The sequence below is a fragment of the Scyliorhinus torazame genome, chromosome 1, assembly GCF_047496885.1.
Source record: "Scyliorhinus torazame isolate Kashiwa2021f chromosome 1, sScyTor2.1, whole genome shotgun sequence".
Lineage (NCBI taxonomy): Eukaryota > Metazoa > Chordata > Chondrichthyes > Carcharhiniformes > Scyliorhinidae > Scyliorhinus > Scyliorhinus torazame.
The window spans coordinates 401394428-401420226 of record NC_092707.1 but is presented as its reverse complement, the minus strand read 5'-3'; the positions used below and the strand labels follow the sequence as shown (position 1 = coordinate 401420226).

Sequence of the window (25799 nt, the reverse complement as noted above, 5' to 3'; positions counted from 1 at the left end):
CACTACGGGGCAATTGATCATGGCCAATCCACCTAACCTGCACATCTTTGGATTGTGGGAGGAAACCGGAGCACCCGCAGGAAACCCATGCAGGTATGGGGAGAAAGTGCAAACTCCACACACAGTCAACCCCAGGCTGGAATTAAACCCGGGTTCTGGCGCTGTGAGGCAGCAGTGCTAACCAGCGTGTCACCGTGCCATCCATGGGTAGATAGGGAGAAACTGTCCCCACTCGTGAAAGGATTGAGAATTTAATCGGCACAGAAGTAAAGCATTTTGAGCAAAACCCTTTGCACACAGCGCGTGTTTGAGACCTGGAATGCGCTCCTTGGGAGTGTGGTGGAAGCAGGTTAAATCGTGGCATTCAAAAGGGACTTTGACTCTTACTTGAAAAGCAACAATGTGCAGGGTTCAGGGGAGAAGGCAGGAGAATGACCCTGAGAGAAATGCTCATTCAGAAAGGCAGTACAGTGGGCTGAATGGCCTCCTTCTTTGCTGTAAAAACTCTGTGATTCTGCATCACAAGAAAGCCTCTGATGGGAAATAACACAATACCATTGTTCAGAAAAAATACAGACTTCAAGGGAGGCCTCATTGAAACTCCCGAAATAATGAAAGCAATTAACAAAGTTGTTCCAAGGTTACTGTTCCAATGCCCAAATTTAAGAATGAGCAGGTAAGGAGTGGGAAGGAGAGGAACATTTTCACTCACCAAGGACTCTGAGGGTGTTTTCAATCCTATTGGACAGGTGGGCAGTTAAAATGTAGCAGTTAGAACACATTGCTCCCAACATCTTCCATTACAACCTGCTCTACCAGCAGACAGCAAGGATGACTTCCTGAAACCTAGCAGGGTCCTTCTTTGAGTATCGGGGTCTGAAGATGCCTTCCAAACCCCCCACCCCCACCCACTCCTCAGGGCTTTGTCGATTCGCACCCCAGGTTAAAATCGAGCATCCAGTTACCAAGGTTGGCCACTGAAGCAGGCGCTACAAACTATGATTTATTGCCTGAAATAGGGATTATCATAGAATCGTAGAACTTACAGTGCAGAAAGAGGCCATTCGGCCCATCGAGTCTGCACCGGCCCTTGGAAAGAGCACCCTACTTAAGCCCACACCTCCACCCTATCCCCTTAATCCAGTAACCCCACCTAACCTTTTTGGACACGAAGGGCAATTTATCATGGCCAATCCACCTAATTTGCATGTCTTTGAACTTGCGGGAGGAAACCGGAGCACCCGGAGGAAACCCACGCGCACACAGGGAGAACGTGCAGACTCCGCACAGACAGTGACCCAAACGGGGAATCGAACCCAGGTCCCTGGCGCAGTGAAGCAACAGTGCCAACTATTGTGCTACCGTGCCGCCCATTGAGAGAAAGTTCTGGAGAGCAGGACGGTGCAATTATCCACCATAAATAGGCAAAATGAATTGTCCTCCTGCCTCTTCCTGTGACTAAAGCCCATCCAGTCTCAACACTTGAATGATTTCAGACATAATTAGTGCTCACATTCCGACAGACAGCAGCTAATTGGTAATGATTCTCTTTTTGTAATTTACAGCTCCTCGAGACCCATCTTCTCTTTATCACACCAGAGGTGCGATAAAAATACAAGCTGTTTTCTTTTCTTGTCCCACGACCATCTCCTTTTCTCTGCACCATCGTCCCTTCGTCATTTAACCTTTCCTGCCTCCCACCTATCACAAAACTTCCCTCTTGTTCCTGCCTCACCCACCCCCTCTTCCAGCCTCCACACTTGCTTCCAACCTGTTGAATTCCTTCCAGTTTTGATGAAAGGTTATCGGACTGGAACATTGGGTGGGGGGGGGGGATTCTCTGCTCCCCGTCACTGAGACCGGGAATCCCAATCGGGCGGAGAATCCTGGGACGGGATTGGCGCCGTGCAGAAGGCCTGACCCCAATCTCCCCGGTTCCGTCCTGTCAGCCACAGGGGGCTCCCGATCCCGCACTGGCGGGAACATGCATACAGCTCATGTGCATTCATTAGAATGTGATCAAAGGCCTTGGAAAGCGAATCACCACCCACCCCGTTATGTTCCACCTCCCCGCACCCCCCCAGCGGGAACTGGGTGGGCATTTGGTACAAGAGATGTGGAGGAACAGATTGGGAAACAGATTTTGGAAAGGTGCAGAAGTCATAGGGTAGTAGTCATGGGCGACTTTAACTTCCCAAATATTGAGTGGAAACTCTTTAGATCAAATAGTTTGGATGGGGTGGTGTTTGTGCAGTGTGTCCAGGAAGCTTTTCTAACACAGTATGTAGATTGTCCGACCAGAGGAGGGGCAATATTGGATTTAGTACTGGGTAATGAACCAGGGCAAGTGATAGATTTGTTAGTGGGGGAGCATTTTGGAGATAGTGACCACAATTCTGTGACTTTCACTTTAGTAATGGAGAGGGATAGGTACGTGCAACAGGGCAAGGTTTACAATTGGGGGAAGGGTAAATACGATGTTGTCAGACAAGAATTGAAGTGCATAAGTTGGGAACATAGGCTGGCAAGGAAGGACACAAGTGAAATGTGGAACTTGTTCAAGGAACAGGTGCTACGTGTCCTTGATATGTATGTCCCTGTCAGGCAGGGAAGAGATGGTCGAGTGAGGGAACCATGGTTGACAAGAGAGGTTGAATGTCTTGTTAAGAGGAAAAAGGTGACTTATGTAAGGCTGAGGAAACAAGGTTCAGACAGGGCATTGGAGGGATACAAGATAGCCAGGAGGGAACTGAAGAAAGGGATTAGGAGAGCTAAGAGAGGGCATGAACAATCTTTGGCAGGTAGGATCAAGGAAAACCCCAAGGCCTTTTACACATATGTGAGAAATATGAGAATGACTAGAGCGAGGGTAGGTCCGATCAAGGACAGTAGCGGGAGATTGTGTATTGAGTCTGAAGAGATAGGAGAGGTCTTGAACGAGTGCTTTTCTTCTGTATTTACAAATGAGAGGGGCGATATTGTTGGAGAGGACAGTGTGAAACAGATTGGTAAGCTCGAGGAAATACTTGTTAGGAAGGAAGATGTGTTGGGCATTTTGAAAAACGTGAGGATAGACAAGTCCCCCGGGCCTGACGGGATATATCCAAGGATTCTATGGGAAGCAAGAGATGAAATTGCAGAGCCGTTGGCAATGATCTTTTCGTCCTCACTGTCAACAGGGGTGGTACCAGGGGATTGGAGAGTGGCGAATGTCGTGCCCCTGTTCAAAAAAGGGACTAGGGATAACCCTGGGAATTACAGGCCAGTTAGTCTTACTTCGGTGGTAGGCAAAGTAATGGAAAGGGTACTGAAGGATAGGATTTCTGAGCATCTGGAAAGACACTGCTTGATTAGGGATAGTCAGCACGGATTTGTGAGGGGTAGGTCTTGCCTTACAAGTCTTATTGAATTCTTTGAGGAGGTGACCAAGCATGTGGATGAAGGTAAAGCAGTGGATGTAGTGTACATGGATTTTAGTAAGGCATTTGATAAAGTTCCCCATGGTAGGCTTATGCAGAAAGTAAGGAGGCATGGGATAGTGGGAAATTTGGCCAGTTGGATAACGAACTGGCTAACCGATAGAAGTCAGAGAGTGGTGGTGGATGGCAAATATTCATCCTGGATCCCAGTTACCAATGGCGTACCGCAGGGATCAGTTCTGGGTCCTCTGCTGTTTGTGATTTTCATTAATGACTTGGATGAGGGAGTTGAAGGGTGGGTCAGTAAATTTGCAGACGATACGAAGATTGGTGGAGTTGTGGATAGTAAGGAGGGCTGTTGTCGGCTGCAAAGAGACATAGATAGGATGTAGAGCTGGGCTGAGAAGTGGCAGATGGAGTTTAACCCTGAAAAGTGTGAGGTTGTCCATTTTGGAAGGACAAATATGAATGCGGAATACAGGGTTAACGGTAGAGTTCTTGGCAATGTGGAGGAGCAGAGAGATCTTGGGGTCTATGTTCATACATCTTTGAAAGTTGCCACTCAAGTGGAGAGAGCTGTGAAGAAGGCCTATGGTGTGCTCGCGTTCATTAACAGAGGGATTGAATTTCAGAGCCGTGAGGTGATGATGCAGCTGTACAAAACTTTGGTCAGGCCACATTTGGAGTACTGTGTACAGTTTTGGTCGCCTCATTTTAGGAAGGATGTGGAAGCTTTGGAAAAGGTGCAAAGAAGATTTACCAGGATGTTGCCTGGAATGGAGAGTAGGTCTTACGAGGAAAGGTTGAGGGTGCTAGGCCTTTTCTCATTAGAACGGAGAAGGATGAGGGGCGACTTGATAAAGGTTTATAAGATGATCAGGGGAATAGATAGAGTAGACAGTCAGAGACTTTTTCCCCGGGTGGAACAAACCATTACAAGGGTACATAAATTTAAGGTGAAAGGTGGAAGATATAGGAGGGATATCAGAGGTAGGTTCTTTACCCAGAGAGTAGTGGGGGCATGGAATGCACTGCCTGTGGAAGTAGTTGAGTCGGAAACATTAGGGACCTTCAAGCAGCTATTGGATAGGTACATGGATTACGGTAAAATGATATAGTGTAGATTTATTTGTTCTCAAGGGCAGCACGGTAGCATTGTGGATAGCACAATTGCTTCACAGCTCCAGGGTCCCAGGTTCGATTCCGTCTTGGGTCACTGTCTGTGCGGAGTCTGCACGTCCTCCCCGTGTCTGCGTGGGTTTCCCCTGGGTGCTCCGGTTTCCTCCCACAGTCCAAAGATGTGCGGGTTAGGTGAATTGGCCAATGATAAATTGCCCTTAATGTCCAAATTGCCCTTGGTGTTGGGTGGAGGTGTTGGGTTTGGGTCGGGTGCTCTTTCCAAGAGCCGGTGCAGACTCAAAGGGCCGAATGGCCTCCTTCTGCACTGTAAATTCAATGATAATCTATGATTAATCTCGGACAAAGGTTCGGCACAACATCGTGGGCCGAAAGGCCTGTTCTGTGCTGTATTTTCTATGTTCTATGTTTAAGTGATGACCACCGCTGTCCTGGCACGATGGACTCAAAGGTGGGGGGGGAGGGGCTTCAAGGTGAGTCTATTTGAGGCGGTTCAAGTGCTGTGGGCTTTCTAGGAAGACTCTGACACTTCAAAGGGCCGCAGTCTTAAAAGCATGGGTCTGAGGAAGCTGATATGAGGAAAGAGAAAGTTCCTGGCTTGAATCTTCAATGAACTGTCTGATCTGCTCATCAGCTGTCAGGCAGAGCAGCTCAGTGTGAGAAGCCCCTTCAGAGTTTGAACAGGTCAGACAAGGATGATGGTTTCGAACAGAGGGTTGCCTGAGATCACCATGCCAAAAATGATTGTCAGTTTGTCCAGAGTTGGAAGGAGCAGCACAGACAGGGGACCCCCCTGAGCACCGGGGGAGGGTCTTGGGATCATTGTTATGTGTGCCATAGCTTGCTGCTATGCACAATGTACCATAGCAATGGAATGTGACTACCACCTCGGCGAAGATCCTGATGTTAGTGGGGAGCAGTTCCAATTCTCCATTGGCGGGAGCACTTCGGGCAGGATTCTCCGTTTCCCAACGCCAATTTTGTAATCGCCGATTGGGCGGACAATCCACTTTTACGGCCGAATCGGGGTAGCGCCTGTTTTACGCAGGTTGCGTATGCTCCGCCTCCTCCAAAATGGTGTCCCCCGATACTCCGCCCCCAATGGGACGAGTTCCCGACCGTGCGAGGGACATGTGGTCTCAGTGGTCGGGAACCCCATGTGGCCGTTGCGGACTGTGCCCAGAACCGCCACAGTCGGGCAGGAGCCGTGCTGCTGCCCGGGGGGGGGGCAGCTTCGGCGAGGGCTGTGGGGACTGGTGGGGGGTGGCCAGGGGGTGTTCAGGGGGGCACTATCTCGCAGGTCAGGTCCGCGCACGGCTGCCACCATGTTGTACAGCCCGACCGCTGTAGGTCGTCGCCGTGCCCATGCGCGGCCACGACCCTGCAGTTCTCCAGCCGTTTATTTTGTGGAGGCCGGGAGTTTTACGTGGCACTGCTGCTAGCCCCTCACCGGTCGGAGGATAGGTGCTGGGGCGACACTGATTTATTGCCCCGCAAAATGCCACCGATCCTCCGGACATAGCCCCAAAATCGGAGAATCCGGCCTTTACTCTCCGAAACAGAGATTCGCACCCATTAACTCTGTTTCTCTCTGGGCGACAAGGTGCTTAGCACTGCTGTCTCACTGAGGCGCTGAGGACCCGGGTTCAATCCCTGCCCCGGGTCACTGTCCATGTGGGGTTTGCACATTCTCCCCATGTCTGCGTTGGTTTCACCCCCACAACCCAACCCAACGATGTGCAGGCAACGTGGATTGGCCACTGAAATGGGGAAAAAGGAATCGGGTACTCTAAAACTTCTGTTTCTCTCTCAGATGCTGTTTCGCTGCTCAGGTTTTCCAGCACTTTCTGTTTTTGTTTTTGTTTAAATGGCTCGAATCTACCGCCAATCACCGAGGGATCGCCGCTTCACTTCCACTTTTCTTCACCGCACAAGAGCTCTGCAGTTTGGCCAGGACTCCGATCCCAGCTTCTTCAGGAATGCGGAGTGTACCTTCAATCCAGCTACTTCCTCATAGTGCTGTACCGTTGGGGGAAGACAAACCATCTCCCTTTTTACAGCACTCGCTGTGTGTTCATTAACACACCGAAAAGCTGAGAAATGTAACAAGCTTTTCAATGTGTTGTTCTGAGTATCTGAGTGAACGGGTGAATGGCTGAAAGTGTAGGTGGGTAAGGGGGTGGAGAGGGTGAGTGTGGTGGTATGTATTAGGGGTAGTACGGTACCTGTGAAGCTGAGAGGCTATTGGCTGACAGGTCCCGGGTCCTGGTTGGATCTGCCGCCTGCTGGCTCCGCCCAGAAAGACGGAGTATAAGAGCCCGAGTTCTCCCAGCAGCCGCATTCTGTAACTGAGCTGCTGGGGAACAAGTCTTGCTTAATAAAGCCTCGATTGCCTTCATCACTTCTCGACTTGAGTGAGTAATTGTTGCGTTACAGTGAGGTAATTTGGTATTGATTAGGCCGGGTGTGGTAATTGGGTCTGGGGTAGGATGGATGAGGTAAATGGGTCTGGGGTCGGGCGGCTATGGTAAGGCAGTAAGATGGCAGCTGGGTAGAGTGTTGAGAATGAATCAGGTTGGGGTCAAGTGGAGTCAGAGCGTCAGGGGGAAATCAAGTGGTGACGTTGGGATGAGGGGTGTTGGGGGGTTCAGCAGGGACTCTGGTGGTGGACTCAGGCGGCGAGGTTGGGTCATGGAGTAGGAGTCGGAAGGGGTCAAGAGCGAGTAGAGTGGTGAGGTCGGGTCAGATTGGGGGAGTCAGGGGGTGAGGGGAAGTCAGGGGGCAGGGGGTGTTGGTTGGTGAGGTCAGTTCGGGGGGAGTAAGATGGTAAGGTTGGTCAGATTGGTGGAGTCTGGGGGAGGGGGTCTAGTCGGTGTGGTGATGTGTATCAATGTAAATACATGTAGGCTAGCTAGACACTAGAGGGAGCACTAGAAACATCACACACACTCAACCAATAGATCAAGTAGATATTCATGATACACAAGGAGGTGACACGACCATAGGAGGACATTACACCAACCCATATATAAAGGACACCACACACATGATCTGCCTCTTTCCAGTGGAGACAGTCAGTGAGTACAGGCACAGGGTTGATTCAATATCACTCCCACCACGTGGATTGCAGCAACTGGTTAGTCAGTCTGGGTAGCTATAGTAGGAGTAGCAGTAGTGTCGAACCCGAGTAATAGAAGTGTAAATAGTTTAATAAACGTGTTGAAGTTATCTCCACGTCTGAACCTTCCTTTGTCAAGTGACCACAAGGAAGCCGCTTATGTTACACCTGCAACATAACAAATCAGCCGGGCGATGAAATTGGGTCAGGTCAGGGGAGGACTTAGGGGTCATAGTAGAAATCAGGAGGTCAGGGGAAAGCTGGGGGACCAGGAGGGTCATCGGGGTTGAGGTGGAGTCAAGATGGTCAGTGGTAGCGATTGGGGAGCAGAGGATCATTGTATGGTTACCCCAGGAGTTAGACTAGATTTTCCTATCTAACATTTCCTGGATAACGCAGGTAAGTGAATCGGAACTGTCCAAAGTCTCCGACCCTAACTCAGAATTGGAGACATTTTCAGAGAGCCCAAGGGAGCAAGGGGAAAAGCCCATGGAAGTTCAAACTTCCCAGTCAATTCCCAACGAGTCAGTACATTGGGACTTCATAGGGTCCCAGCGCGATTCTTGGGGGGGGGGGGGGGGGGGGGGGAGGGGGGTGCAGTCTCCAATGATCCGGAGATCTGGGCCAACTTATGTTCTGAGGTGTCCCATTACTGAATGATGGGGACAGGGTGAAATTTTAGCTCTGTTAGTGGACATAAAGGGACATGTTTGGATTGTTTGCGTGTAGTAGCAGTGTCACTACAATACAACAGTGAAGATGCAAAGTACTGTTTGCAATGAGGATGGAAAATGTACAGTAATTAACATGACTCTGCAATTTCCATACACCATTCACCCTGCCTGCACCTCGTGAACAATTAATTCAGCCAATTATTAGTGGAGCTGGAAGGGTATATTCTCTTGTGGCATTAACTTTTTCTACCGAAAGAACACCTGGAGCGGAGTTTGAGAATCTGACACATTAGAACACCTTTGTTTGTAAAACATTAAACGCTAATCAAACACCAGCCTCGAGTAAAAAGGGAATGGTGCAAATATGTTTAAAAAATAACAAAATCTCAAATATAAGTTGCTGACTAAAATTCATTAATATTTCAAAAATTAATCTAAAATGGACAAGGTGTGCAATGGTAATTATGGATTTTTTTCCCAGGGGAGTGATGATGGCAGATTTCCTATTTCCACAGGGGCCCAGATTTTTTGCAGTATTACCAGCTCCAGAGCTATTTAAAAATTGTGATTAGTGGGCAGGATCCAATTCCAGCATTCCCAGCACTCCCAATCTTTGTTGTGGCGGGATAAGGGTGAGAGTGGCGAGCTTGTGACCGGTACAGGCTTGGAGGGCCGAAGGGCCTGTTCCTGAGCTGTATTGTTCTTTGCTCTTTGTTCTTTGTTATTGTACCCCTAAACTCCTGACCTGGCTGGCTCCATTGTTAGGGTAGGCATCTCCTAGCCATCACCGCCGTGCCCTCCCAACATGCCCCTTTGGGTTCGCTAAGGTCTGCAGGAGGAATGGGAGTAGTACATCGGGCCAGGCATAACGGCACCGGCTTCAGCAGGAGAACGGGACAGGAAGGCGGAGTGGAGTTAGTGGTGTGTGGTGGCATAGTGGTAATTTCAGTGAACTAGTAATTCAGAGGCCCTGATTAATGCTTTGAGGGCCATGTGTTCAAACCCCACCATGGAAGCTGGTGGAACTTAAACCGAATCCGGGGCAGGTGTGACCTATATAAGAAGGACGGGTTGCATCTAAACTGGAGAGGCATAAATATCCTGGCTGCGAGGTTTGCTAGTGTCACACGGGAGGGTTTAAACTAGTATGGCAGGGGGGGGGGGGTGGGCACGGGAGCAATAGGTCAGAAGGTGAGAGCATTGAGAGAGCTAGGGAATAGGGACAGTGTGGCTCTGAGGCAGAGCAGACAGGGAGAAGTTGCTGAACACAGCGGGTCTGGTGACCTGAAGTGCATATGTTTTAATGCAAGAAGTATTACAGGTAAGGCAGATGAACTTAGAGCTTGGATAAGTACTTGGAACTATGATGTTGTTGCCATTACAGAGACCTGGTTGAGGGAAGGGCAGGATTGGCAGCTAAATGGTCCAGGATTTAGATGTTTCAGGCGGGATAGAGGGGGATGTAAAAGGGGTGGCGGAGTTGCGCTACTGGTTAGGGAGGATATCAGAGCTGTACTGCGGGAGGACACCTCAGAGGGCAGTGAGGCTATATGGGTAGAGATCAGGAATAAGAAGGGTGCAGTCACAATGTTGGGGGTTTACCACAGGCCTCCCAATTGCCAGCGGGAGATAGAGGAGCAGATAGGTAGACAGATTTTGGAAAAGAGTAAAAACAACAGGGTTGTGATGATGGGAGACTTCAACTTCCCCAATATTGACTGGGACTCACTTCGTGCCAGGGGCTTAGACAGGGCAGAGTTTGTAAGGAGCATCCAGGAGGGCTTCTTAAAACAAAATGAAGACAGTCCAATTCGGGAAGGGGCGGTACTGGACCTGGTATTGGGGAATGAGCCCGGCCAGGTGGTAGAAGCTTCAGTAGGGGAGCATTTTGGGAACAGTGACCACAATACAGTAAGTTTTAAAGTGCTGGTGGACAAGGATAAGAATGGTCCTAGGGTGAATGTGCTAAATTGGGGGAAGGCTAATTATAACAATATTAGGCGGGAACTGAAGAACCTAGATTGGGGGCGGATGTTTGAGGGCAAATCAACATCTGACATGTGGGAGGCTTTCAAGTGTCAGTTGAAAGGAATTCAGGACCGGTATGTTCCTGTGAGGAAGAAGGATAAATACGGCAATTTTCGGGAACCTTGGATAACGAGAGATATTGTAGGCCTCGTCAAAAAGAAAAAGGAGGCATTTGTCAGAGCTAAAAGGCTGGGAACAGACGAAGCCTGTGTGGAATATAAGGAAAGTAGGAAGGAACTTAAGCAAGGAGTCAGGAGGGCTAGAAGGGGTCACAAAAAGTCATTGGCAAATAGGGTTAAGGAAAATCCCAACACTTTTTACACGTACATAAAAAGCAAAAGGGTAGCCAGGGAAAGGGTTGGCCCACTGAAGGATAGGCAAGGGAATCTATGTGTGGAGCCAGAGGAAATGGGCAAGGTACAAAATGAATACTTTGCGTCAGTATTCACCAAAGAGAAGGAATTGGTAGATGTTGAATCTGGAGAAGGGTGTGTAGATAGCCTGGGTCACATTGAGATCCAAAAAGACGAGGTGTTGGGCGTCTTAAAAAATATTAAGGTAGATAACAAAAGGGAAGGTCGGTAAAAAGAGGGAAAATCGACTGTGGATATCTAAGGAAATAAGGGAGAGTATCAAATTGAAGGAAAAAACATACAAAGTAGCAAAGATCAGTGGGAGACGAGAGGACTGGGAAATCTTTAGGGGGCAACAGAAAGTTACTAAAAAGCTATAAAGAAGAGTAAGATAGATTATGAGAGTAAACTTGCTCAGAATATAAAAACAGATAGTAAAAGTTTCTACAAATATATAAAACAAAAAAGAGTGGCTAAGGTAAATATTGGTCCTTTAGAGGATGAGAAGGGAGATTTAATAGTGGGAGATGAGGAAATGGCTGAGGAACTGAACAGGTTTTTTGGGTCGGTCTTCACAGTGGAAGACACAAATAACATGCCAGTGACTGATGGAAATGAGGCTATGACAGGTGAGGACCTTGAGAGGATTGTTATCACCAAGGAGGTAGTGATGGGCAAGCTAATGGGGCTAAAGGTAGACAAGTCTCCTGGACCTGATGGAATGCATCCCAGAGTGCTAAAAGAGATGGCTAGGGAAATTGCAAATGCACTAGTGATAATTTATCAAAATTCACTAGACTCTGGGGTGGTCCCAGCGGATTGGAAATTAGCAAACGTGACACCACTATTTTAAAAAGGAGGTAGGCAGAAAGCGGGTAATTATAGGCCAGTGAGCTTAACTTCGGTAGTAGGGAAGATGCTGGAATCTATCATCAAGGAAGAAATAGCGAGGCATCTGGATGGAAATTGTCCCATTGGGCAGACGCAGCATGGGTTCATAAAGGGCAGGTCGTACCGAACTAATTTAGTGGAATTCTTTGAGGACATTAACAGTGCGGTAGATAACGGGGAGCCAATGGATGTGGTATATCTGGATTTCCAGAAAGCCTTTGACAAGGTGCCACACAAAAGGTTGCTGCATAAGATAAAGATGCATGTCATTAAGGGGAAAGTAGTAGCATGGATAGAGGATTGGTTAATTAATAGAAAGCAAAGAGTGGGGATTAATGGGTGTTTCTCTGGTTGGCAATCAGTAGCTAGTGGTGTCCCTCAGGGATCAGTGTTGGGCCCACAACTATTCACAATTTACATAGATGATTTGGAGTTGGGGACCAAGGGCAATTTGTCCAAGTTTGCAGACGACATTAAGGTAAGTGGTAAAGCAAAAAGTGCAGAGGATATTGGAAGTCTGCAGAGGGATTTGGATAGGCTAAGTGAATGGGCTAGGGTCTGGCAGATGGAAAACAATGTTGACAAATGTGAGGTTATCCATTTTGGTAGGAATAACAGCAAAAGGGATTATTATTCAAATGATAAAATATTAAAACATGCTGCTGTGCAGAGAGATCTGGGTGTGCTAGTGCATGAGTCGCAAAAAGTTGGTTTACAGGGGCAACAGGTGATTAAGAAGGCAAATGGAATTTTGTCCTTCATTGCTAGAGGGATGGAGTTTAAGACTAGGGAGGTTCTGCTGCAATTGTATAAGGTGTTAGTGAGGCCACACCTGGAGTATTGTGTTCAGTTTTGGTCTCCTTACTTGAGAAAGGACGTACTGGCACTGGAGGGTGTGCAGAGGAGATTCACTAGGTTAATCCCAGAGCTGAAGGGGTTGGATTACGAGGAGAGGTTGAGTAGACTGGGACTGTACTCGTTGGAATTTAGAAGGATGAAGGGGGATCTTATAGAAACATATAAGATTATGAAGAGAATAGATAGGATAGATGCGGGCAGGTTGTTTCCACTGGCGGGTGAAAGCAGAACTAGGGGGCATAGCCTCAAAATAAGGAGAAGTAGATTTAGGACTGAGTTTAGGAGGAACTTCTTCACCCAAAGGGTTGTGAATCTATGGAATTCCTTGCCCAGTGAAGCAGTAGAGGCTCCTTCATTAAATGTTTTTAAGATAAAGATAGATAGTTTTTTGAAGAATAAAGGGATTCAGGGTTATGGTGTTCGGGCCATAAAGTGGAGCTGCGTCCACAAAAGATCAACCATGATCTCATTGAATGGTGGAGCAGGCTCGAGGGGCCAGATGGCCTACTCCTGCTCATAGTTCTTATATTCTTACGTTCTTATAAGTCCCCAGGACCTGATGGGATCTACCCCAGATTACTGAAGGAGGCTGGAGAGGAAATTGCTGAGGCCTTGACAGAAATCTTTGGATCCTCACTGGCTTCAGGTGATGTCCCAGAGGACTGGAGAAAAGCCAATGTTGTTCCTCTGTTTAAGAAGGGTAGCAAGGATAATCCAGGGAACTACAGGCCGGTGAGCCTTACTTTGCTTAGCACAGGGCTAAATCGCTGGCTTTGAAAGCAGACCAAGGCAGGCCAGCAGCACGGTTCAATTCCCGTAACAGCCTCCCCGAACAGGCGCCGGAATGTGGCGACTAGGGGCTTTTCACAGTAACTTCATTTGAAGCCTACTTGTGACAATAAGCGATTTTCATTTCATTTCATTTTCACTTCAGTGGTAGGGAAATTACTGGAGAGAATTCTTCGAGACAGGATCTACTCCCATTTGGAAGCAAATGGACGTATTAGTGAGAGGCAGCATGGTTTTGTGAAAGGGAGGTCGTGTCTCACTAACTTGATAGAGTTTTTCAAGGAGGTCACAAAGATGATTGATGCAGGTACGGCAGTGGATGGTGTCTATATGGACTTCAGTAAGGCCTTTGACAAGGTTCCTCATGGTAGACTAGTGCAAAAGGTGAAGTCACACGGGATCAGGGGTGAGCTGGCAAGGTGGATACAGAACTGGCTAGGTCATAGAAGGCAGAGAGTAGCAATGGAAGGATGCTTTTCTAATTGGAGGGCGGTGACCAGTGGTGTTCCGCAGGAATCAGTGCTGGGACCTTTTCTATTTGTAGTATATATAAATGATTTGGAGGAAAATGTAACTAGTCTGATTAGTAAGTTTGCAGACGACACAAAGGTTAGTGGAATTGCGGATAGCGATGAGGACTGTCAGAGGATACAGCAGGATTTAGATTGTTTGGAGACTTGGGCACAGAGATGGCAGATGCAGTTTAATCCGGACAAATGTGAGGTAATGCATTTTGGAAGGTCTAATGCAGGTAGGGAATATACAGTGAATGGTAGAACCCTCAAGAGTATTGAAAGTCAGAGAGATCTAGGAGTACAGGTCCACAGGTCGCTGAAAGGGGCAACACAGGTGGAGAAGGTAGTCAAGAAGGCATACGGCATGCTTGCCTTCATTGGCTGGGGCATTGAGTATAAGAATTGGCAAGTCATACTGCAGCTGTATAGAACCTTGTTAGGCCACACTTGGAGTATAGTGTTCAATTCTGGTCGCCACACTACCAGAATGAACAGGCAGATGAACAGAAGGATAAAAATAATCTGCAAGACATTTGATTCATAGGAAGGAAGGTGTTCATATTCTCAAGATAATTCTTCAATGGGATGCTCCATATTAATATCTTGAAATCTTTAGCTCTTCAAAAAGCTGCTTATAGAACATATAGTGCAGAAGGAGGCCATTCGGCCCATCGAGTCTGCACCAACCCACTTAAGCCCTCACTTCCACCCTATCCCTGTAACCCAATAACCCTTCCTAACCTTTTTTTTTGGTCACTAAGGGCAATTTAGCATGGCCAATCCACCTAACCTGCACATCTTTGGACTGTGGGAGGAAACCGGAGCACCCGGAGGAAACCCACGCAGACACGGGGAGAATGTGCAGACTCCGCACAGACAGTGACCCAGCGGGGAATCGACCCTGGAGCTGTGACGTCAAAGTGCTAATCACTTGTGCTACCATGCTGCCAATGAGGTAGGCTTTAGCGAAGAATAATGGAGCCATTTTCCCTCACCAACAATTTGCTGGCGGAATTATTTTTTAAATTTCAGGGTGTGTGTATCACTGGCAAGGCTGGCATTTATTGCTCATGCGTAACTTCCCTTGAGAAGGCAGTGGTGCAGTTCCTGCCCTGTAGGTACACCCGCAGTGCTCTAAAGGGAGTATTCCAGGTGTTTGTTCCAATGCCATTGGAGGAAGGGCGATATATTTCCAAGTGATGATGGTGAGTGACGTGGAGGGGAACCTGCAGGTGGTGATGCTCCCAGCTACCTTCTGTCCCTGGTTTTTCTAGGTCATGAGGTCACAGATTTGGGTTGTGATGGATTCACAAATGTTCAATATTTTTCAACATGTATCAGTTTTTAAAAATTGATTTAAAAATCAGATGTGTTGAATGTGGGAATTTCAGATCGATTGTATTGTTTGTATTTGGTGCAGAAAGGGTTAAAAGCCCGGGTTCGTGTGTGTTAGACTGCTGCAGTCGTGTTTTCAAAAATCCTGGTTTGCAAGGCAAGCAGACACTTTGGTTCCAAGGGATAATTAAAGCATCGTAAAAGTTGGGCAAATATAATTTTGTTTATATGAATAAGGTTCCCTGGGAGTAGATAATTAGAGACATTGGCTAGAATTCTCTGGTCGTTGCGATTCACTTTTCCCGTCGGCACCGCATCCCAGCCCGTGGGTTTTCCAGCAGCAGGGGGTGGTTACAATGGGAAATCCCATTGACACACAACGGGAATATTGAATTCCAAGCAACACGCAGCTGGGGGACTGGCGAACCCAGCCCATTGTGCTTAGCTTTAGTAAGATGATGCAATTAATGGTAAGAGCCAGTGGCTGAAGCAGTCGGGCGTTGAGTTTCAGCTGAGTTAAAGTTTGGACATACCAGCAGTTTCTTTCAAAGCAGTTTAGTTACAAAGATTTTGCCTGTCAACAGAATGCAGTTTCTGAAAAGGCTGACAGGTTAAACAGTGGTTTGACACAGGCAAGTTGTTTTCCTGAAGGATCTCTCTTTCAAAACAGTCTATCCAAGACATTCCTTTACAGTACGTATTCCTGAGTTGGGTAACTACATTTAAAAGTGGATTTTGACCTGAGATGGTTTTTGCTTGAGTGGCGATAAAAGATAGCAGTTAGGATTTACTACTTCACTGTCTTTGTTAAGCATTGTTGAACTGGTAATTGTTTAACATTGTTATGTTAGTTTTAAGACTGTGTTAATAACTAATTTTGTTTTAATATATCATATCCCTGTGCATGGAATCACTCCTGGAGCAAGTAACCTTTCCTCACAGTTTTACAAATTAAAGTAAAATAGAGGTTTCTGTCTAGTATCCTAGCCACTGTTGGGGCATGGTCCGGGATCATAATACAGAGAAAAGCTCCAAATAGTCATAGTAATCAGGATTTCACTGTTGGAAAGATATTTATTTATTCCTTAGTTCCTCCAGAACTAGACGCACCCTCAGTTCATAGAATTTACAGTGCAGAAGGAGGCCATTAAGCCCATCGAGTCCTTGGAAAGAGCACCCTACCCAAGCCCATACCTCCACCCTATCCCAACACCTCCACCCTACCCCCGTAATCCCACCAACTGTTTTTGGACACTAAGGGCAATTTAGCAATTTAGCACAGCCAATCCACCTATCCTTCACATCTTTGGACTGTGGGAGGAAACCGGAGCACCCAGAGGAAACCCGGGCAGACGCGGGGAGAACGTGCAGACTCCGCACAGACAGTGACCCAAGCCGGGAATCGAACCTGGGATCCTGGAGCTGTGAAGCAACTGTGCTAACCACTGTACTACCGTGCTGCCCTCAGTTGTTCCAGTACAGCAACAACACTGGCATCTCCCTACAATGTGGAAAATTAGGCAGGTATTTCGTGTCCGCAAACATCAGGACAACTCCAACCCAGCTCATTTCTGCCCGTTAGTCTATTCTTCTTCAGCAGCAAAGGGATGGAAAATGTTGGTGCACTTAAATACCAATAACCTGCTCATCGACACTCAGTTTGGGTTGTGCTTGTGTCACTCAGCTCTTTCATTGCTACCCAAATATGAATATGGACAAAAGAGTTGACAGCACCTTCCAAACATGTGGCACCTATAAGGACAAGAGCAGCTGATGCATAGGAACACCACCATCTGCAAGTTTCCCTCCAGACCTCACTGATTGGTGCCCATCCACCATCAACATTTAATCCCCTCCAAGCCACATTCTGATTGGGAACTGTATCGATGTTTCTTCACCGTCACTGGGTCAGCATCCGAGAGCCCTCTCCCTAACAGCACTGTGGGTGTACCCACACCACATGGACTTCAAGAACACGGCTCCCCACCACCTTCTCAAAGGCAACTAGGAATGAGAAACAAATGCTGGCCTTGCCAGCGATTCCCACATCCCGTGAAATAATTTAAAAATGATTCCCGGTGTAACTTATTCTCCAAGTCTTTTCGAAGGAGAAGGCTATTCTTAGACTCAGTAAAGCTTACGAATGGTTGGGTTTTTAAAAGGAGTTGATTAAAGTACTCCTCTGATAGTGCTTAGATGCTGAGTTAATAATAAGCATGGTACATCTGAGACAGGGCTAAAAGCAATAGAATGCAGTTAATAATTTGTGAAAGGATTTAGATCAGTTAAGCAATTAGACAAACAAATGACAAATTAAAGTTAATGCTAAAAATGAACGCATTGCGTCCTGATTTAAAATAACGGGGGCGATTTTCAGGCCACTTTAGCCGTCAGCGGGAATGGCGCTGCGGGTGGCAAATCCCACAGGAATCGTAAAACACGGTTCCCGCTGGCGAGATCACATCTTCCCATTTTCCACACCCCTCACTGGTGAGGTAATGAGGTTCATATCCAGAACCTTGAGGTTCATATCCATATAGAACCTTAGTTAGGCCACACTTGGAGTATAGTGTTCAATTCTGGTCGCCACACTACCAGAAGGATGTGGAGGCTTTAGAGAGGGTGCAGAAGAGATTTACCAGGATGTTGCCTGGTATGGAGGGCATTAGCTATGAGGAGCGATTGAGTAAACAGACTGGGGCTGTTTAGCACACTGGGCTAAATCGCTGGCTTTGAAAGCGGACCAAGGCAGGCCAGCAGCACGGTTTGATTCCCGTAACAGCCTCCCCGAACAGGTGCCGGAATGTGGCGACTAGGGGCTTTTCACAGTAACTTCATTGAAGCCTACTTGTGACAATAAGCGATTTTCATTTTTTTTTCGTTTCATTTCAACTCGGTTTGTTCTCACTGGAACGGCGGAGGTTGAAGGGCGACCTGATAGAGGTCTACAAAATGATGAGGGGCATAGACAGAGTGGATAGTCAGAGGCTTTTTCCCAGGGTAGAGGGGTCAATTACTAGGGGGCAAGATTTAGAGGAGATGTACGAGGCAAGTTTTTTTACACAGAGGGTAGTGGGTGCCTGGAATTTGCAGCCGGAGGAGGTGGTGGAAGCAGGGATTGATGTGTTAAGTAAGTTGGTTCAACGTTGACTGCAACTGGATGCAGTGAAACTAGAAACAGGCTTCTGATACAGGAGATGTCCAACGCTGTTTTATTGAACTTCCTGATTGCTGTACATAGTCTGCTGTGAGTTGACACTCTATCAATCTAACTTCTAACTGATAACCTCCTACTGGCTTGACCACACTAACTCTCTACCTCACTGGCTTGTGCACTCTTTCTATCTCAGTAGCTGTGGCCTGTAGAGAGAGAGAGAGAGAGTCTTAATGCCCTGTGTGCTTTATAGTGGTGGTGTCCTGTCTGGTGATTGGTTGTTATGTGTTGTGTATGTTCATTGGTTATCCTGTGAGTCAATCACTGCCTGTCTGCATCTCATTATATACATGAGTGGATATTATGACAGGGACAGTAGTGACATTTAAGGGGCATCTTGACAAATACATGAATAGGATGGGAATAGAGGGATACGGACCCAGGAAGTGAAGAAGATTTTAGTTTAGACGGGCAGCATGGTCGGCACCGGCTTGGAGGGCCGAAGGGCCTGTTCCTGTGCTGTACTTTTCTTTGTTCTTTGTTCTGGTCTTGCCCCAGACCTGCTGGGTACTGGACAGCCTTCTTCGAGACAATGTCCAAAGTGGTAGGGGTGACGGTGGAGACATGCCCGAAAGCGGCTGTCTTCGGGGTATCAGACCAGCCAGTCTCTTCATGGGGAGGAGGGCGGATGCCCTTGCCTTTGCCTCCCTGATCGCCCGCCGTAGAATCCTGTTCGCCTGGCGGTCAGCAGCATCACCCAAAGCTGCAGACTGGCTGTCCGACCTCTCAGAATCTCTCCAAATGGAGAAAATCAAATTCGCCATCCGGGGGTCAGAAGATGGCTTCCACAGAACGTGGGAACCATTCACCCAACTGTTCCGGGACCTGTTAGTGGCCAACGAACAAGCAGATAAATAACCAAGTAGCCAAGAGCCAGGGGAAAGCGGCCAAAACACGAGAAAAGAGAAGGAATGAGGGAAATACCCGGGGGTGGGAGGGAAGGGGGGGGGGGGGAGGTGGAGGGACAGTGCAAGAGGGAGGAGCCAAACACAACAGAAAAGAAAGGAGAACTGCAGGGCGGCGGGGAGGGAGAAGGGGGGCGGTGGGGGGGGTGGGGGGGTGGGGGGGGGGGGAGGAAGGACAGGGGCAAAGAACAATAGAGGGGAACCAGAGGAGGGGGGGGAAGGACAAAGGAAATTAAACTGGAAGGAGAGGACGGGAAACAACAACAACCATGACGAACACAGCACGGCAACAGAGAGAAAGAAATTACAGGAGGAAGGAATGACGGCCGAAGCGGAGGCAAACGCACAACAACAGCAGCGAAAACCGACCGGGAGAAGCAAGTAACATCAGGGCCCCCCCCACCCAGATTTAGTCTGTATTAGTGGTGTTGTATGTACTCTCTCCCCCGCCAAGACATGTATACATGTATAATGTAATTGTCTCTCCAGTGCCTCGGTATACACACACTTCCCCAGTTTTTACTTTCCCACACCTTGGCTTTTTATTTACGTGATTTTTCTAATTATATTGTGTTGTTGTTTTTCTTTTGTTTTTCATATCTTCTCTTATTTTTCTTCTTTGTGTACACCTGTAAATATGCTATGTGCGAGAAACCCAATTTTAAAAAATACTATTTTTTAAATGAATTCTTTGATGGGATGTGGTTGTCACTGGCAGGACCAGCATTTGTTACTCATCCCTAAATGTCCTTGAACGGGGTGACGTGCTGGACAGGGCAGTAAAGAGTCAACACATTGCTGTGGATCTGGAGTCATATGTAGGCCAGGCCAGGTAAGTATGGCAGATTTCCTCCCCTAACAGGCAGTAATGAGTTTTTACAACAATCAATGACCGTTGGCAGCATCACCATTACTGAGGCTAGTTTATCAATTTCAGATTTATCAATCTAATTTAAATGGTGCGATTTGAACTCTTGCTCCCCTGGATGGCTCGGTGGCACAGTGGTTAACACTGCTGCCTCACAGCGCCAGGGGCCCGTGTTCAATTCCGGCCTCGTGTGGAGTCTGCACTTTCTCCCCGTGTGTCCGTGGGTTTCCTCCGGGTGCTCCGGTTTCCTCCCACAGTCCAAAGATGTGTAGGTTAGGTGGATTGGCCATGATAAATTGCCCCCTTGCGTCCAAACGGTTCGGTGGGGTTACTGGGTTATGGGGGATAGGATCGGGTCGGGGCATGGCCTAGGTAGGGTCCTCTTTCCAAAAAGGGTCGGTGCAGACATGATGGGCCGAATGGCCTCCTTCTCCACTGTAGGGAATGTATGATTTTATTCTAAGCATTAGCCTGGGTCTCTGGATTACTACTCCACTGACACTGCCAGTACACCACCATTGATTCATAGAATCAATCTGTGGGCGGCACAGTAGCATAGTGGGTAGCACTGTTGCTTCACAGCTCCAGAGTTCCAGCTTCGATTCCCGGCTTGGGTCACTATCTGTGCGGAGTTTGCACGTTCTCCCCGTGTCTACGTGGATTTTCTCCGGATGCTCTGGTTTCTTCTCACAAGTCCCAAAAGACATGCTCTTAGGTAATTTGGACATTCTGAATTCTCCCTCTGTGTACCCGAACAGGCGCTGGAATGTGGCGACTAGGGGCTTTTCACGTAACCTCATTGCAGTGTTAATGTAAGCCGACTTGTGACAATAAAGATTATTATTATCATCTCTTACGCCTAACGATTGAAGTTCTGTGCATTCAACTGTGAAGACAATAAAAGGCATGAAAGAAGTTAATAATAAACGTGGCCACTTACCACACCCACAGGGAATGCCAAAACAGCCATCAGCCAGTCTCGAAGAGAAATCAGCTTCCTGAGCTGTCTCTGCTGTTCTTGGTCATTCGTGCCTTGAGTGAGGAGACTGGAGAGATCGGTCAGTACGCAGATCCCAAAGAAAATGGTCTGTATCACCTGTTGAGCAAATGACACGAGGTAATTTTCTGCTGACACACAGTGGCAGGAACTTTGACTTTGACCAATAGTGTAACACGAGCAATGACTGATCCATTGGAGTCAGCACAAATGACAACTGAGAGAGGTGTATAACAGGCAGTTTGTTCAATATCGCTCTAAGTCAACATTACCCAGTAACACTGCAATATTAGCAAAACACGACTCAGGCAAAATGCTTCTTGTAGCGAGCAGGGTCAAACTTGTGTAGCTATCAACGGGAATTACTGAAGCTTCAGTCTAACATTGCATTTCTGGGGAAAGACTCCAGTGCTGTAGTCAATGGCTGGGATTCTCCGGCTGTGCCCGCCCGGCGACCGGAGAATCCCGCCCGAGCCCAATGTACATATCCATTGTCCACGTCCCGACAGTGGCTATCTTGCGACAGAAGGGGCAGGCGATTCCAGCCCAATGTATCAGTAGGACCGAGAATAGTATGTAGTTTCTGACGCAACAGTGGGCGAATGCACTGGGTGATTAGGAAAGTAAATGGATTGCTAGCACTCATTCGCAAGGGGAATGAAATATTTAAGTCAGAACGTTTTTGCCACAGTTGTACAGAGTGATGGTGAGACCACCTCTGGAGTACTGTGTGCAGTTTTGATCTTCTTACTTAAGAAAGGGTGGAACAGCTTTAAAAGCAGTTGAGAGACGGTCCACTTGACTGATTCTTGGGATGAAGGAGTTATTACATGAGGAAAGGTTTGGACTATGTTCCAGGTTCTAATCTCTCCCACAAGGGGAAACATCCTCGCAGCATCCACCCTGTCAGGTCCCCTCAGGATACTGGGGCCGGGATTCTCCAAACCCCCGCCGGGTCGGAGAATCCCCGGGGGGAGGCGCGAATCCCGCCTCGCCGCCCCAATGCCAGCTGCCCTATTCTCCGGCGCCGTTTTTCAGGGGCCGGTGGGATTCCCGCCACGCCGATCGGGGGCCGCTGACAGTAGCCCCCTCGGCGATTCTCCGGACCACAATGGGCCGAGTGGCCGTCCAGTTTTGGCCAGTCCTGGCGGTGTGAATTACTCACCTCACGCTCGGCGGGACCTGGTGTGTGGGGGCGGTTCTGGGAGGGGGGGGGGGCGCGGGGGGATCCGACCCGGGGGGGGCCCCCACGGTGGCCTAGCCCGCGATCGGGGCCTACCGACCCTTTTGGCAGGCTGTTTCCGTGGGGGCCTTCTTTCCTCCGTGTTGGGCCCCTGTCAGGCTCCGCCATATTGCCCGGGGGTCGGCACGGAGAAGTGGGGCGAAATTCTCCGGTATCGGCGCGATGTCCGCTGACTGGCGCCCAAATCGGCGCAAATCAGTCGGGCAACGCACCGCCCCAAAGGTGCGGAATGTTCCGCATCTTGGGGGGCTGAGCCCCAATCTTAAGGGGCTAGGCTCGCGCCGGACGAATTTCCGCCCCGCCAGCTGGCGGGAAAGGCCTTTGGTGCCCCGCCAGCTGGCGCGGAAATGACATCTCCGGGCAGCGCATGCGCGGGAGCGTTAGCGGCCGCTGACGGCATTCCCGCGCATGCGCAGTGGAGGGAGTCTCTTCCGCCTCCGCCATGGTGGAGACCGTGGCGAAGGCGGAAGGGAAAGAGTGCCCCCACGGCACAGGCCTGCCCGCGGATTGGTGGGCCACAATCGCGGGCCAGGCCACCGTGGGGGCACCCCCCGGGGCCAGATCGCCCCGCGCCCCCCCAGGACCCCGGAGCCCGCCTGCACCGCCTTGTCCCGCCGGTAAGGTAGGTGGTTTAATCTACGCCGGCAGGACAGGCATTTTAGCAGCGGGACTTCGGCCCATCCGGGCCAGAGAATCGCCGGGGGGGTCCCGCCAACCAGCGGGGCGCGATTCCCGCCCCCGCCGAATATCCGGTGCCGGCGAATTCGGCAACCGGTGGGGGCGGGATTCACGCCAGCCCCCGGCGATTCTCCGACCTGGCGGGGGGGGTCAGAGAATCTCGCCGTGAACCCCCACCGTATGCAGAAATACGCCGGCCGGTCTGCGCATGCACGGAAATACGCCGGCCGGTCGGCGCATGCGTGAGATCACGCCGGCCGTTCCGCGCATGCGCGAACTCGTGCCCTTCGCCGCCAGCTGGAGATGGGCCAACCACTCCAGCGTCAACCTCGCCCCTGAAAATTTGGAGAATTCCTCACTTTCGGGGACTGTTGTTGCTGGAGCGGTTGATCCCGGTTTTTCCGCCGGCGTCGGGACTTAGACCCCAGAAGGGAGAATCCCGCCCATGATGTTTCAGTAAGATCATCGCTCATTCTTCTAAACTCAAATGGATCCGGGCCCAATCTGTGCAGTTTTTCCTCATAAGATAAACTGTCACACCCCAGAACTCAGTCAAGGGAACTTTTACTGAACTGCGTTGAATGCATTTATATGTTTTCTTAAGTAAAGAGACCAAAATTGTCCACTTTACTCCTCGTGTGATCTTACTAACTGTAACAAAACATCCCTACATTTATGTTCCATTCCCCTTGCTATTAATGACGACAGTCCATTTGCCTTCTTAATCACTTGCTGTACCTTCGTACCAACTTTTCCTAATTCATGTACCATGACACCCAGATGCTCTCTGAAATATCATGAGCGAGCACTCCTGTGGAGCAAAATGTTTTACTCTATGACGGGTGCTATATAAATGTAAGGTGTTGTTTACGGCCAGAAAGCGGCAGGAAACTGTTTGGCAGGTGTTCCAATACCAGTTTTTTTTTAATAAACATTTTATTGAGGTATTTCTTTGGCATTTCAACAACAACAAAATCAGCAATATACATAACAAGAAAAAATATAAACAGAGTGCAAATTCCACCTCCCTCTCCCACAGGCCTTGCCATGACTTACCCCCCTATCCTACGCTAACCCAACCCCCTACCCCCCCTTTCTGCTGACGATTAGTTCTCTGCGAGGAAGTCGACGAATGGTTGCCACCTTTGGACGAATCCCAGCAGAGACCCTCTCATGGCTGTAGCGCACAAAGACTCCGAGAGACGAATAGAGTGAAGTCGATGAGGCTTTATTAAGCGTGACTGTTTCCCCCGCAGTTCGGGAGTAGACTGCCTGCGGGGGAGGACTCCAGGTACTTATACTCCCCCTTCAGGGCGGAGCTAGAGGTCAACGTCCAACCAGGACCTGGGATCTGTCAGCCAATGACATCATGGCTTCACAGTCCCACATGACCCCTAATGCATACTACCACATTCACCCCTTGTTAAAAATGAACCCGGCGGGGTGATGCTTCGCATGGTGGTAAGGGTTTACAAGGCTGGTCCTGGGAGGAAAACTTTCACATGTACACAGTATGTACAAGGTTTTTTTTTTGTTTCAAACTATTTACAGTAATCGTCAGGAAAAGACAAAATGTTCTCGTTAAAAGTCCACATTGTACTGTTAGATCAACGCCACGAGTCGGTCGGGCGGTCTGGTCGTCCGTGTCGATCGCCTCGGCCCCGGTGGTGGTGGTGGTGCTTGTTTCGGTGTTGTCTTCTCCGGGAGCCTTACGGTTTCAGCTTGGGCTTCATTCCTGGTCGGGCCTGGGAGGAGGACTGATCCTCCTGGGAAGGGAGCGGTCGCGGGGTGCGGCGGTGGCAGGAAGGGGGGGGTTGGGTGATTGGTGTCGGGGGGGTGTGTGTGTTGCCGGCGGGTGCCAGATCTCGCAGAGAGACCGTGTCCTGTCGGCCGTCGGGGTACTCCACGTAAGCGTACTGCGGGTTCGCGTGAAGGAGGTGAACCCTTTCGACCAACGGGTCCGACTTGTGCGCCCGCACGTGCTTTCGGAGCAAGATGGGTCCTGGGGCCGCCAGCCAGGTCGGCAGCGATGTTCCAGAGGAGGACTTCCTGGGGAAGACAAGGAGGTGCTCATGAGGCGTTTGGTTAGTGCTAGTACACAGTAGTGAACGGATGGAGTGGAGGGCGTCCGGAAGGACCTCCTGCCACCGTGAAACTGGGAGATCCCTGGACCGTAGGGCCAGTAGGACGGTCTTCCAGACCGTGCCATTCTCCCTCTCTACTTGCCCGTTCCCCCGGGGGTTGTAGCTGGTCGTCCTGCTCGAGGCTATCCCGTTGCTGAACAGGAACTGGCGCAGCTCGTCACTCATGAAGGAGGACCCCCTGTCGCTGTGGACGTATGCGGGGCAACCGAACAGTGTGAATATGGTGTTCAGGGCTTTAATGACTGTGGCCGCGGTCATGTCGGAACAGGGGATGGCGAATGGGAAGCGGGAGTACTCGTCCACCACATTAAGGAAGTATATGTTGCGGTCGGTGGAGGGGAGGGGTCCTTTGAAATCCAGACTAAGGCGTTCAAAGGGGCGGGAAGCCTTAATCAGGTGCGCACCATCCGGCCTGAAAAAATGCGGTTTGCATTCTGCGCAGATGTGGCAGTTCCTTGTGACTGTACGGACCTCCTCTAAGGAGTATGGGAGGTTGCGGGACTTGATAAAGTGGTAAAACCGAGTGACCCCCGGGTGGCAGAGGTCTTCGTGGAGGGTTTGGAGGCGGTTAATTTGTGCGTTGGCACATGTGCCGCGGGATAGGGCATCGGACGGCTCGTTCAGCTTTCTGGG

General features: G+C 49.2%; 1 protein-coding gene across 1 annotated transcript in view; it reads right to left on the bottom strand.

Annotated features, from left to right (window-relative positions):
* The window catches only part of aig1 (androgen-induced 1 (H. sapiens)), a 239963-nt gene that overhangs the window by 113686 nt on the left and 100478 nt on the right, over positions 1–25799 (bottom strand). The window contains exon 2 of the mRNA XM_072513979.1: positions 21045–21200. Coding sequence (XP_072370080.1) covers positions 21045–21200 — 156 coding nt within the window. The remainder of the gene's footprint in view (positions 1–21044; positions 21201–25799) is intronic.